The 14,854-nt window shown below is 40.4% G+C and overlaps 1 protein-coding gene across 1 annotated transcript in view; it reads left to right on the top strand.

Annotated features, from left to right (window-relative positions):
- Window positions 1-14,854, top strand: part of nol4la (nucleolar protein 4-like a) — a 65,765-nt gene that overhangs the window by 17,340 nt on the left and 33,571 nt on the right. The window contains exons 2-4 of the mRNA XM_066644499.1: window positions 7,097-7,249; window positions 12,333-12,444; window positions 14,466-14,575. Coding sequence (XP_066500596.1) covers window positions 7,097-7,249; window positions 12,333-12,444; window positions 14,466-14,575 — 375 coding nt within the window. The remainder of the gene's footprint in view (window positions 1-7,096; window positions 7,250-12,332; window positions 12,445-14,465; window positions 14,576-14,854) is intronic.

Below are 14,854 nucleotides of genomic sequence, written 5' to 3'. Positions count from 1 at the left end.
AGGTGCACTTGTGAACACAGATCAGTTTTATAACCTCAATAGAAAAGCATAACATGCAGTCAGATGATCTGGAGGTCACCAGGCCCAATGCTAAATGTCAGCTAAAGGGTTATAAAGCCCCCAGCACTGGACTGTGGAGCAGTGGAGAGATAAAGCACTATTCAATACATTTATTGGGTGAGGTAAAGTCTTAAGTAGATCATATTTGCAGTTACTATTAACTATAATACTGCTACAGGGAAACTAATATTTTGCTTGATTATCTTACAAGTGAGAAATTGTGTGCCCTTGTTTATTCATATAGTAACTTTATTGATATTATGATGCACAAACTGGTAAAATGGCAAGGGCCTGGAGAGTTTAGATCCCAGCACTAACTGGTGGAAAATGTTAAAAACGAAGGGTCTAAGTGTCCAATTATAATGCAGGTGAAATCCTGGGACTAACTGTATGCATCTGGTTGTTCTCTTGGGCAAAGTACTTAACCCCCACTGCTCTGGGGTGACTCAGCTCTGCTGGTGATTCTGTGCTGCCCCCAGGGCCTAGCTATAAGGCATTGTTAGGAGGAAAATAACACATTTCCCTTGTAGGTTCAATAAAGATTCATATGAAAACAGCTCAAATGTCTTCTCAGAGCTCTTCACTTAATCAGTTAGTGGGGCCTACATTGAATCGGTGACATTGATTTGTCTAGTGACTCAAACCAACATGTGCTCATTTACTCATTAAAACGATGCTGAGAAATGATTTGGAGCCCTAGTCTATACAAAGGATGCAAGGCAGTGGCCAGTTCTACCTAAATCTGGCCGCATCCTTGGGGTCATTCATAGTAAAACCTTCACCCAGTCCGGAATGCCAAGAATAAGGACACTCTTTGTGTCATTTTCAAAAAGTGTTCTTACTATTTAGAGTTAGTGAGTAAGCTACTTTGCCAGTGGAGGATTTGTTCCCTCACAGTCTTCCAAACCAGCCTTGACACGCCCATTTCATAAGGTGACACAAACGGCAGCTTAAGGATGCATTTCTCCATCGTGCCTGCATTGCCACATGATCTTACATTTTGCAGCGGGCATGATGAGGATGTTTATGCATAGGGAGGGTATGACAGACAGCCTGTAGTGGAGTATTGTTCCATGCTGTGACGCTTTGCTGTGTTCATATCCTCTCAGCATGAGTTGTTTTGCCCTTTTCATCTTAAATATTTGCCGGGTCTCTTTTTTCTTTGGCCCGCATGTGTGTTTGCCTGCATTTATACATGTGTGTTTGTGACCGACCCAGCTGCCTCTGTGTGCCCCCCACCCCCCAACCCACATCCTAGCCCATGTAGGACTGTTCAGTAAGTCAGTGCACTCTGTGCGTGTGTGTGTGTGTGCGCACATATGTGTGTGTGTGTGTGTGTGTGTGTGTGTGTGTGTGTGTGTGTGTATCTGTGAGACTGCCAAAGGGGGGTGGGGGGTCGGAGGCGGCCGCTTGCCGAATCAGCCCCTCCAGTATCCTAGCAACAGGGCTGTTTGGAGCGGGACGGGGAAAGAGAGAGGGAGAAAGAGAGAGAGAAGCAGAGCAAGAGATAGAGGGAGTGAAAAAGAGCGAAAAAGAGAATAGGAGGTATAGAGAGCAGGAGAGGGGATAGAAGGGATGAATAATACGCCACATCTGGAGTAAGCAGCGGCTTGCAGGATTTAAAGAGAGAGAGAGAGAATGAGAGAGGCAGTGTGGTGAAGGATGGAAAAGGAGGGTGAAAGAGAGAGAGAGAGAGAGAGAGAGAGAGAGAGAGAGAGAAGCTTTAGCTGGGAAATGCTGATTGCTGCTGCTGACATTTCATGGTGCTTCTTTAAAATGATGTGATGATGATGAAACCACATATACACACACACACACACAAAACCACGCACATTATTTTAATGCTTTTTGGGGCAATTATGTAGACTTTTAATAGAGGATTACCCTTACCTTATATGTAAGTACTACTGGCCTAATGTGAGAGTGTGAATGAGTTTTTGGTCCCCCATAAAGTGATGTATTCCTTGTACGGACACACACACACACACACACACTGGCCCACTGAGCAGCTGCTATCCTCTGAGACACACACACTTGCACACACTTAAGCACACACACACAAACACACATAGACATATGCACAGTGTCCCACTGTTCTGCAGTTTAATGATTAAACATAAACATACACCGTTTAAACACACACAGTTATGCCACTGAGAGAATAAAACATCCACCTGTGAATCCAAACACAGTGAAAAGATAATTGCTAGCGATAGTACCTGCGCTTCAAGCATGATTATACCAAACTCCAGAATGTGCCCTGGGACATCCAATGCAGCCATAGGTTATTTACCATACAGAAGAAGGCCATTTCACCAGTGTGTGTTCAAAGGATTGCCAAATAACTCTTGCAGATGTAGACGTGGGTTGTATTTAAATAGCTATTGTATGATGAAAAATGAAACAAAAATTAATTTCAGAACCACCTTACCGACCTTTTGAAATAAGTGTATCGTTTAATAATATCTATAATGTTTTCCCTCTTTGTCCATTAATTAAGGGCATTGTTCTGTTTGTGCAATCATTGATGACCCAGCACTTATCGATTCCAAGACAATATACAGAGGCGCAACAGGTGGTGTTGCAGTCACACAGCTCCAGGGTACAGGGCTTGTGGGATTGAACCCTGCTGTGGGTCTGTGAGGAGTTTGGTGTGTTCTCCATGTGTCTGAGTGGGTTTCCTCTGGGTGCTCCTGTTTCCTCCCATGGCCCAAACCTATATTGGTAGGTGAACTGGCAACTCAAAAGTGTCCCTAGGTGTGAGTGTGTGAGTAAATTTGTGAGTGTGTTTCACCATGGCCCCCCCTCCAGGGTGTGTTCTTGCCTTGCATCCAGGTAAGCTCCGGACTTATCGCGACCTTGAATTGGATAAGTGGTTACGGACAACAAATGAATTAATGTTTTATTATTATTGTTATCATTGGCAATATTTGTCTAAAGCATAAATGCTATCACGCTAACTATAGCCTTTGTTTAGCAGAGTGCAGTTAAAGGGAGACTGAGGCCTGGCTAGTCTCAGCCTCAGGCGTTCTGTGTATATCTGGATATCTATAAATGTTAATCTGGCCACAAGTGTCAGGATATTGTCTGTTGCATTCCGTCTGGCTACACACATGTCTTTGTACCCTTCTGTGTATCAGTTAAAGGTGTCTGATGGAAAATACAGCTTTTGCCAACTCCAGTGATAATTTGTTTGGGGAAAGGTACACTCACTGGATAAAAAATGTAAAACAGCAAAACGTTTCTTTAAAGGAAACTGTATTCAACAGTTTTATGTAAAAGTAAGCAAGATTTTCTTTTTGTGCTAGTGCCAAAGTCATAATAGGGAAGTCTGTCCAGTTGGTCGGCCATCTTGGTAATGCCACCAGGCAGTTATTTCTTCTCAAAACACAGCTTCTGTTTCTCTGAATGGGGAATGCCAAAATTAATGTTTCAAAAGCATATTAGAACTCACCAGTAAAATATGAAAACCATGGCATAGTTGGTTTTAGTATTCGAATTTAATGATATATATATATAAGACCTTTTTTTGCTGATCCATTCTGGCTTTTTGCATACATCTGAGCATATCTCCACAGCAATGTATAGGCTTTATCACAGAGCTGATTTTTGTTGAAAGGTGAGTCTTTTTCTGTATGCGTTACAAGCTTGCTCTTACATTTTCAACCAGCCTCCTCCCTTTAGTGTCTTTTATGGCTTAAATATATCCTGCCTATATACAGCACAAAGATGTTGATTGGATGTTGGTCGGTTTGCATGTAAAGTAAGTTGTTTTTCACCATATCTAGGAGAAATTCTGGATTGCAGAGCAAGGCCTGTCAAGAGCAAAGTGTGTTTTTTGTGCTGTGGGCCAGGGTTTGAGATGGGGTGAGGCACTGATCCTGTCGGCCATCAGCCTGCGGTCCTCCCACCTCCCTGCCCTAGTTTAGTCACACACGCTCTCATCCCAGCCTGTGATGTGCCCTCAAATTGGGGAATGGGAGCTTGGGGTGGGGAGCAGTGTGAAGGACTGTGTGTGTGAGTGTGTGTGTATGTGTGTGAAAAACCGGAATGGAGCAGTAAAGCTGTGAGAGGGATGTTTGTAGGACAGAGAGAGTCAGGGCTTAGGGCTGAAACCCATACACACACACACACACACACTCCTCCCCTACAGCTAAAGCTACAGTTTTCTGCTCAAAAGGGCTGCAAAAGTATGCATCACATAGTGTCCTAGAGGAGTGATTTCTTGTGGCTTGAGAGAAAGAGAGACTGTGGTGTATCCAGGATGGACCACATAGGCTCTTGGTTTATGGACACTATTTTTTTCAGCTGGAGTGAACGCTGTGGTGGGGACAAGTGTAATCACATGTATTTTCACTGATATGAATGTAATAAGGGTGATAATTATTATTAGGAGCAAAAGCACATGCACAGGAGGGACGATTGGAGAGGGCCGGATTAAAGCGAGCCCGCTCTGTGCGCTGGTTTTAGTTGCCATAGCAACGTTCATTACCTGGCACTCGGGAGTGAGGAGCGAAAGAAGGAAAGAGAGAGAAAGAGAGAGAGAGAGAGCGAGAGAGAGATAGATAGAGAGAGAGAGAGAGAGAGACATAAAAAGATGGATTGATGAAGGCAGCGGCAAAAGGGGAAATATCCAGGAGAGAGGATGAAGTAGGGGCAGGAGAGTGGAGAGGAGGATGGGGAGAGAACAAAAGAAAGGCGTCTGGTGGGATGGGAGGGGAAGAAAGAGAGGAAAAAAGAGAGAGCAGGAGCGGGAAGATAGTGATGCTGTTGTCCAGGGGACCAGTCTTAGGAGGCCACGCTCCTCACACACACCTGCTGCAGGTCTTATATAAAAATAAAGCAAAAAATTATGGAGATAAAATATTATTCTTTTTTTTTATCTACCATCATCTATTTTAAATTGTATTTACAATATCGGCATTACCATAACTAAACAGAAGCAATAGCCTTTATTGCGGAGATACTCTATACTTTATTGCACCAATGGATGCCAAGAAATGAAAAGAGAGAGAAATAAGTAAATACATAGCAGTAAAATAAACTTGAGAAAATTAAAGGTTATTATAGAATGTGAGAGGGAACAAAGACAGAATAAATGACAAAAGAAGAGTGAAGAAGAAAAAAAACCCACAGGTGACAACAAGGCCCGTGTGGGACCGGGGAGCGGTAGCGATCAGAGTTTCAGCAGGTGTCACATGACCCGCTGCCCCACGCACCTGCCCGAGAGAGCGCGCGAGCGGGTTGCCATGGCAACGGGGTCAGGAGCACGGAAGGAAGGGTTGTAAAGGGGCCTGTGGCGGGAGGTGGGGCAGTGGGGTGCATGTGTTCAAGGGCTGCACGGAACGGTGTTTTTTTTAAAAAATGCTGCAGGGAAAGCTTCTGAAAAAAAAAAGAAAAAAAAAACATTCTCTATCTGTCTCTCTCTGTGTCTGCGTCCATCTCTGTCTCTCTCTCTCTCTCTCTCTCTCTCTCTCTCTCTCACTTCTTCTATCTCACTGAGTTGCACATCAACACAAAAACCCTCTTCTTGTGGCGCCTTGTGTTGTATAGGGCTAGATATTAGCTATGGATCAAGGCTGTGTATCATTGCTTTAGCACGCTTCAATAAGGCATTGTCGACATGCCAAACCATGGTAATACCCTCTAAGGATTTTCATTTAGTTAATAACTTTCTAACACATATTATATGTGGGTTAAACTTAAATTCTACATTTCTATAAGCAATGAATTTGTTTTCTAACAATGAATAATAATTCAGAATTAATACTGAATAATACATTTGTAGAATTAAAAAGGAATAAGTTACATCTTACAACGTATAATTCAGCACCCAGTTTAGATGATTCAGTAACTAATATGGATTACTCAGTAACTACTATGGATTATTTAGTAACTTTTACAGGTTAAGTAACGACTTGGAAACTATCTTGTCACTCTCATATGAAAAAGTTCACAAAATTATTTGTTGATATTCCAAGAATGAAATATGCCAGTTAAGTGAATTTTTAAGCATGCTAGACCATAGAAATGACCCAGTTAAATATCTTTACATGGATGTTTAATGAGGTTCAGTTTTTTTGTTCTTGATTAATAGAGGTGCTCCATAAAATACTGGTATAAATTATACTTGCCTCTGCTTACTTTGAAATTTAAGACAGTATGGTCCCTGAAAAGTTGCTGTAATGTTGATGCATGTTTATGTTTTCTTTATTTGTTTTGACATATAGTTACTGTGTTATGTTGCTATGGCTAAGCCCCACATATGGACGCCTTTGGAGAGTTAAAAGAGTTAAAACAAATTTTTATTTCTGAGCTTGTGTACCCCAAAATATGCTGCTAACAGAGAGTAAACTGAAGGATGAATTCAGTGATGTGTCATAATAGTGATCATGGCTCATTTGCCTGGTATTGAAGGCTCTGCATGCTGATGCTGGCTAAGCAACTTCTGAGTACACTGGGGTACATGGTTTACCCACCATTACATTGCTGCAGTAAGAAAACATTGCATATCCAAGTAGGCAACATTCAATGTTTGTAGATAACCTTTAATATTTAGCTAATTTAAAGTGTACCCATTTTGAACACAGACATTCAACATGTTATAATCTTCAAAGAAACACAAATAACTTAAGGGATCACCATGTAGTAGTTTACCTTACAACTTCAAAATCACTGTGGTGCTATATTGACTTGTAATAGGGAGAATAGAGCCTCTGTCATTGCTTAGCACTTCAGAAACCGCATTATGTATCTTTTGGAGAAAAGCAGGAAACCAAGCCTCCTAACCCTTTTGTAAAAGTTAATTGCACTCTGCAACTGTAGGGGGATGCCAGGGACATTTTTAAAGTTACCACTCCCAGTGCCAAACACTGACTAGACATTTAGAAAGAACTGCGTTCACTGAAGATAATAGTATTTTTTATTTATTTAGGTCAAATTTGTAGATTGTAGTATGCATATTTTAAGCTATGAGCTCATACTTATTCTCTAAACTGTATCTAAATTTGTTCCCTTTTTTCTCATCCGTCTGCAGTGTTCCGATGGTGGACAGTCGCAGGACAGCTCTCTGAAGCGCGTGGCAGTGGTGGAGGATTTCTTCGACATTATCTATGCCATGCATGTGGAGATGGGAGCTGATCCAGGCAGAGCACCAAAACATGCTGGCCAGAAGAAAACTTACAAAGCGGTGAGGAAGAGATGAACAGGCATTAAGGCATTATAATTAGACCATGAATAAATTGATACATAAAAAAAATCTAAATAAATTTTGTCCAAAATGTTTGAGTTATGCTGACTAAGAGAGGTTTAACCCCTTTAACTGCAAATGACTGTACAGGGATTTTTACCTTAATTATTTAATTTATACAAACCCCAGGAGTGTGTATTACCCTGTGAGGAACAGACACCCTACCCAGGGTTTGCTCCTGACTTTTGTGAAAATATCTGAATCAAGCCCCACAGCACCATTCTCATTTAGCGCTCATTTTGCACTCTCATTTTGTACGGGCTCTGCCACTGGTCCTACCTGAAAGACTGCCTTCACACGTCATGCCAAAATAACACTTGTGATTGGTCCTTTTGTGTATGAGTCACACTTATTTTCCTGCAGTAGTAGGTGGTTCTTGGCTATATTAAATGGCAAAAGGTACCAGACTCTCTATAGAGAGTCTGACAACGCAAGACTATGCTCCTACAAACTTTGAAGAAGTCCTGATTAGATGCTTTAGGAAACCTAGCTCAGATCAGTTTGTCCCAGATAGGTGCATGTTCTGAAACATAAATTGGTGTTTCTAATTTGTGAGTGGTGGTGTCAGGTATCATACTAAATAAACTAAAAAATGAGAACCCCTAAGGTGTATAAGCGATTTGGAAAAAATGCATAATCTGTTTACACTGCATAAGCCCCTTTCCCTTTCCTTCCCAGTTTATTTGGATAGCATACACTAAGATGCTAAGGGTTCGAGTCCTGCTTCGGGTGACAGTCTGTAAGGAGTTTGGTGTGCTCTCCCCGGGTCCGCATGGGTGCTCCGGTTTCCTTCCATGGTCCAAAATAAACTACACGTTAGTAGATGGATTGACCACTCAAAAAGTATCTATAGGAGTGTGTGAGTAAATGTGTGAGTGTGTGTCTCCTGTGAAGGACTGGCACCCCCTTCATGGTGTGTTCCTGCCTAGCGCCCAGTGATTCCGGGTAGGGTCCGGATCCATATATGCATACAGTAATGTGTTTAGTTTGAATAAACAATGTGTTGTCTATGCCAATTTCTCATGCAGAGACTTAAACTAACAAAATGGGCCATCTAGGGTAACATGCCAGCGACATGACTGGTTTAGCGCTATTTTATAAATGCCTAATGGCCATTAATATATTTGCATGGCTAATAGTGGTCGGCTCAGGCTGTTGCTGCGGCAACCGCGGCCATCTTGCAGCACCTGTAGCGCTATTGTGTGCTTCAAGCAGCCCACAATGCTGTAGACCGGGCAACCAAATGCAATTCAAAATTACGTGTAAAATAAGCAGGACCTACTTCACTGTGTGTGGGGTTTCATTATGTGAAACGCTTGCCCACAGACAGATGAAATACAGCATGTTGCACACCAAGACTATGAGATGTCCAAAGAGAATGGTAGTGAAGCTAAGGAGACGCAAGAGACTCTCACTTGGAAGCATATTATTGTATTTGGTGGGAAGGGCGCCCTCACAATTTTTCATTTACTTCATAGCATCTCTGTCCAATTTCATTTCCCTCAGTGAGCGATACAGAGTGGCTTATCAGTGGCTTCTAACAATGTAAAGCGAGTGCTTTTTGTGTGAACAGCTCTCTCCTCTAGCTCAGGAGCAGGTTAAAGGGCCTGGGGGACTCTGAGCTGTACTCTTAACTGACTCTTCACTGCATCTATGATGGGTTCTTAAACACTCAGAATACATATTAAAAATATATCATGGTTTAATATTCTGCCAAGGACTGGTCTGGTCAAAATAAATGATTATTAAAATAATGATTGTTCAGAAGTCATATTAACACAATTAAATCATCATAGATCTCAAATTGTATACCATTGTTCAGTAATATCCAGTAAATTTGCTTATATGACTTACTTATAGCTAAAACTTCAGTAACCAGTTCACCCTGTTCAGGGTCGCAGTGTTTGCACACTTTTGAATAGCTAATAATCAACCCACACGCATGTGTTTTTGAACGGTGGGAGGAAACCAGAGCACTCGGAGGAAATTCAGACACAGGGACAACACACCAAACACCTCAAAGACAGTTACCCAAGGCAGGGATTGAACCCACAACTTCTAGCTGTTTGCTGTTCTATTGCTAAAACCGTACAATGATGTTAAAGCAGTGGTTTAATTGGCCAAAGAACCAACATTAATTTTTCCCCCTTTGCCAAACAGTACTATCTAATGTGTGTGCTGTAGTTTAATGCTAAACTGATGTATTTAAGCTTTGTTAGCTTTATTACTTTACTTAGCTCCAATGCAAAAATCTCTTGGCTTATATATTTATGCTAAGGGGATTTGTGTCAATTTGATTTGGGTTTTACATCCACCAAAGACATGCAAAACACTGCATCAATTTTCCCTCCGTACCTATATCCATATTGTTTAAATAGGTTAAAATAAAAGCTACATATATGTATCTAGGATCTTTGTGTCTTTCATTTTGTATTTTAACCTTTTTACTTACATCGGCCCATCCCAGATTAGCAGCGTTTGTCTGAGAAAGGCTTGGTGTGTCCGGGCCGTTAGCTATGATCCCACAGTGTGTGAAAGCAGGTGTCAGGTTCCAGCCCCCACCGAGCTCTTGGCTAATCACCTAATTAAAGCAATTAGCCGGCTGATAGGTCTGTTTTTGACATTTGGCACACAGAGTCCCACACAGCCTTGCTCGGCTGTCCGTCACTGATGCTAGCTGATACTCATTGCCCTCTGTGCTTGCTGATTGGCTGTGACTTTTAAAATCAGCTGTGACTGGCAGAGATTCTCCATGATTGGTGTGATTTGCTGTGGTTGGACAGGCTTTGATTGGCCATAATCAACCATGACTGATACCGATAGGTTGTTTACCCCCAACTCCACGTCTGTGCTGAGGCTTTAAGGAAGAAAGATTGCTGTTTTCAAATCTTTTGCTCTTAGTTTAACTCCTCTGCATTTGAAAGTTTTAAGAGTGTGAACCAGCATTACAAAATGTTAATGTTAACAACCTTGACAAAAGTGTGATTTAGGGCTAAATTTGAAATGCTGAGCTCTGAGAAGCTGATTGAGACACCAATGTGGCAAACATGGAGGGTTCTTTTTAAACTAGGGTCTGCACAGACATACAGGAATTAACTTTTTATTTTGAGACACTTCATCAAACCAAGCTCGGTCCTGCAGGCGTGTTATGTCTCGTCCTGTTTATGTCTGAGATCTCTGCCCTCTTGTGGTCATAAGCTGATTTCACATGCTTGGGATGACTGCTTTTAACTGACTCAGAAATCTAAACACCACACTTTGGATAACAGCGAGTTTGGATTTAAATTAATGGTTTGACAGAATATTGTTATTTTAACTAAACATTAATGGAATCTTGTACTTGTCGATTGCATTGGTTTATCTGCATAATAAGTGGTGGATGACCAACTTTATTAATTGGTAACTAATGTTGACTGCATTGGTTCATTAATGCTGTCCAGGCAGTGGCTTTTACAGTACATCATGTCCAGAATTTGAAGTTACCTTAACTAATCTTGATTTCTTTAAAAATATATCTGCAAATATATGGGGTCCAGTATTAAAATACATTTAATAACAGTTTCTGGGACCTCAACTTACCAGAAAAATTGTGCTTATGGCTTCCAAGACTAAAGATTTTTGTAATTCTGTGCTAAAGAAAGCATTCATGTGAAGGCCTATCACTACAAAAACACAGAAGAGAAATCCGCAGGCCTGATGTAGTTTAGAAAGGAGCAGAGAGTTGAAATGGAGAGGGTTGAGTAGGGTTAATGTGAGCCATGCAGTTGTTTGTGTGTGTATTTTGGGGACTTGAGAGATTGGAGAAGGGTCCTGTACTGTGCCCTGGAGCTCGTGTTCACCTCCTCTCCTCAGACTCTGCCCTGGAGAGGGCTGCTGTCAGGTCTCATAGCACAGCCAACACAGCAAGGCCACAAGGGGTGGGGTGTGTGTGACTGTGGCATTCTGGGAGGTGCATGTGTGTGTGTGTGGGTGCGTGTGGGTGCGTGTGTGTGTGTGTGTGTGTGTTTTCCCCGTGTGGCCTTTTCCCTGTGTACTGCCCAAGGCAGGAGGAGCCTGCTGTTAATGCTACCACTCTCCATCTCCATCCCTCTCTCTCTCCTCCATGTGAAGGTCGCTCATAGAACAGCAGCAGAAGAGAGGGAGAGAGAGTAGGAGAAATCCAAGCTTTAGCCCAGGATAAGCAGCTCTCTTGTGACAGGGGACAGAGACTTTGTAAATAACCAGGAAACATACCCTCTTTTTACCAGGCTATGTAACATTATATATAGCAGAGTTTGCAGTTTCTGTTACTTTTATTCCTGCCCAATTACAGCTTTTTGATCTCATCGTGCTCAGCTCACAAATCATTTATTATGTAGTTACTTTTACCAGGTTAGACAAACTTTACAGAACAACATTTAGAAGACAGTGATATCAAAATGGTCAATATCCACAGATGTTTTCTTAAAATAATAGGCTCTCAGGCAGAATAGACCCATATTTGACAATATATTTATTTAAATGTCTACATTTCATTTGTTATGTAACACACTGTAAAAAAGTGTTATTTTTTTCTGTAATGCTAACTTGATTTAACTGGATTTAGTTTTAATTTCTGTATTTTATAATTATTCATGTAATGGTATATGCAAATGTTGGATGTTGGCCATGACCTAAGGGCAGTAATCACATTAGATTCTCTGTTGCACAATTTTTCTAATATTCTCTATTGCTTTTGCCATATTTGACATATTTGCTTGTCTTTGATAAGATCTAACAGCAAAGACTTCTTCTAGTTTTGTGGTTTAAACTGAAAAAATCAATATTATGCCAAAACTCTGTGTAGAGTATGCTAAAATGAATGACGCTCTCTAACCTCAAAACAGTTAATATCAGTTAATATGAACTACCCCCTTCAAAAAAACCCCAACTATAGCATGATTAGGTCAATTGCATTCCCCCTCCCCCTCATCCCCCAAATTTAAAAACCTCCTTCTTTTTACTTTCTCCTCATCCTCCTCCTTTCTCTCTCCCCGGTGGGCAGATTGCAGAGACATACGCCTTCCTGCCTCGCGAGGCAGTGACCCGCTTCCTGATGAGCTGTGGGGAGTGCCAGAAGAGGATGCACATCAACCCTAGCACCGCAGAGTTCAAAGGTCAGACACATCTTTCACACCTCCTAGCAAACAGAGTGCTGAAGCTCAAAGATTGATATGTTTTAAAAGAAGGTTCAGTATTTCCTCATGGTCTCATATCCAGACATTTATGTAACTATGTTATTAATCTTGTAATGCTGTCTTTTTAATGTAATTTCAGTTTTTGAATTTTTGCCAAGTGTATATTTAGTATTCGAAATAAAAATACAATGTATTCAGTTAGATTTAATGGTTTTAAAGACTGATATTTAAAGGAGCAAACCATAACTATGAAACACCCATTACACTGACACCTCTTGACCTGGATGTATCAAAGATTTTGTGAGAAATCTATTTTAAAACATCCCCAAGTGGGAATCATTTCTGTGGGACATAAACTGGTTCAGTCAGGCACTACAAAGCAGTCTGGTTTGTAATCTCTTATGAATGTGAAAATGATAAATAATCATATATATATATATATATATATATATATATATATATATATATATATATATATATATATATATTACTACATTTGTTTTTGGAGAAATTATATTTTGCTACATAATTATTTAATTAAGTGAGTAATAACTGCATACTTGCATTTTACCCACACCGAACCTTCAACATTTTATTATTTTAAATGATGGAATTGTGAATTTATGGCAACACAATTACCCACTTCACAATACCATTTTCCAGGTTAGGCAGGGCCCCGATATTATACCTCTAAGATTCCTCGGGAAATATTCCTAACACTGCATTAAATGAATCTCTGTAACAGAATTCAGGTTGTACTTTGTTCTGACTAAATGCATTTCCAAAATGCCATAAACATAATTGTTATTTTCCAAAGAAACCTTGTGTGTCTCCAAATTGCCAGTTTCACAAATGAAGTTAAAAATGCTCTTAAATTGTTTAATATAATTTAACAGAGTTTATTTCCATCTTTTATGAAGCAGTACTATTTAACCCTTCTTCATGAAATGTTCAGTCTAAAGTACAGCTCATATGTTTCAATAACCAAAATTGAGTTTTATTTGAACAGAGACAAAATGTAAACAGCATACCCTGTCCAGCCTAATGAATTACTTTTGTATTTGATCTCACTGGTCTACAGTACTTACAGTGCATTATATTCAGTAGCCCTTAAGCCACTTTAGAACACAGACATGACGTCTATCTGCTGTTAGTCATGTAAGTGACTAATTCACTCTCTTAGCCAGGTCCCTAATGCACACTCTGATGCTGCTGAGAGAATCTTGTATGCTTTTTAGGAGAGCAAAGGCCAGGTCAAACAAAGACTGTATGGGGAACTTTAGTAGTTTTGGGTAAATCCGTTTCTATGTACCCCTTATCATTCCCATTTGGCCCCAAATATTACGTCTTGTAGCCCTTTCGTAGCTTTGTGCAGCTGTTGTTTGACAGTGTGGTAAGGCACGTTCAAAAGTCAACAGTGCTGTATGAAACAAAGACAAGTCACTGTTTATTGTGTTTGACTTAACAAAGACCCAAGGGATTTTCAGTAGGATTTTTGGTGCTGGATTGATCCTCAGCAACTCCCTCCAGTGGACAGATATAGAACTGTGTATTTGTGTGGTAGTTAATGAATCGTGTGGTAGTTAATGATGAGTCCATACTGATTTATTTGCTAAATTATCTATATGTTGTCACTGATGCAACGAAACCAAAAACCTCAGAAGAAAAACAAAAAGGATAAGGATAGGAAATACTTTGGAAACACTTAAACAGTGTTTTTTAGCCATAAAAGGAAAATTCCATTATCATCTTAGTATTTAAAATAACAAAAATGGTCTAATAGTTTAATTATCTTACAATTTTCATTCAGGAATATACTAATGGTGTTGTACATGGATTCATTGTAAAGAGCTTTTACTTGCCTACACATTTTTTTTTTCTTTTTTTGCACTGTGTATATAAACCTATATGAGTAAGATAGTGTAAGCGGATGAATATGATTATGTTTATGTGAATAAAGCTGTAATGCTAACGGACTAAAAGAGATTTTCCTCCCACAGAAAATGACCGCCCAACCTCTCTGGTCCCGGACCTCATCGACTACAACATGCCTCTTACTGCCACCTACCTGAAACAGATGAAACTACAGTGTATGAATACCAATGAACAGGTGAGAGCCGAGGGGTGTTTTAAACTGACCAAGCAGACAAAAGAACAACTTTGATGTTCTTTTCCCCACTGTAAGTTCTATGCATTTAAATGGCAGTAAGGGGAAAGAGAAAGGACAGATGTAAAGGTGAAATACTTAATAGATTGAACTAATTTATTAGATGTACCAATACACACACACACACAAAATAAACAAAGGCGTTCATAGGTGTGAGTGAGGGACTGGCACCCCCCCCCCCCCCCCCAGGGTGTGTTTCTGCGTTGCGCCCAATGATTCTGT

Source organism: Hoplias malabaricus, chromosome 14 (genome assembly GCF_029633855.1).
Source record: "Hoplias malabaricus isolate fHopMal1 chromosome 14, fHopMal1.hap1, whole genome shotgun sequence".
In the NCBI taxonomy this organism is placed as follows: Eukaryota; Metazoa; Chordata; class Actinopteri; order Characiformes; family Erythrinidae; genus Hoplias; species Hoplias malabaricus.
Note: the sequence above shows the minus strand (reverse complement) of the source record. Positions and strands in the feature narration are given on the sequence as shown.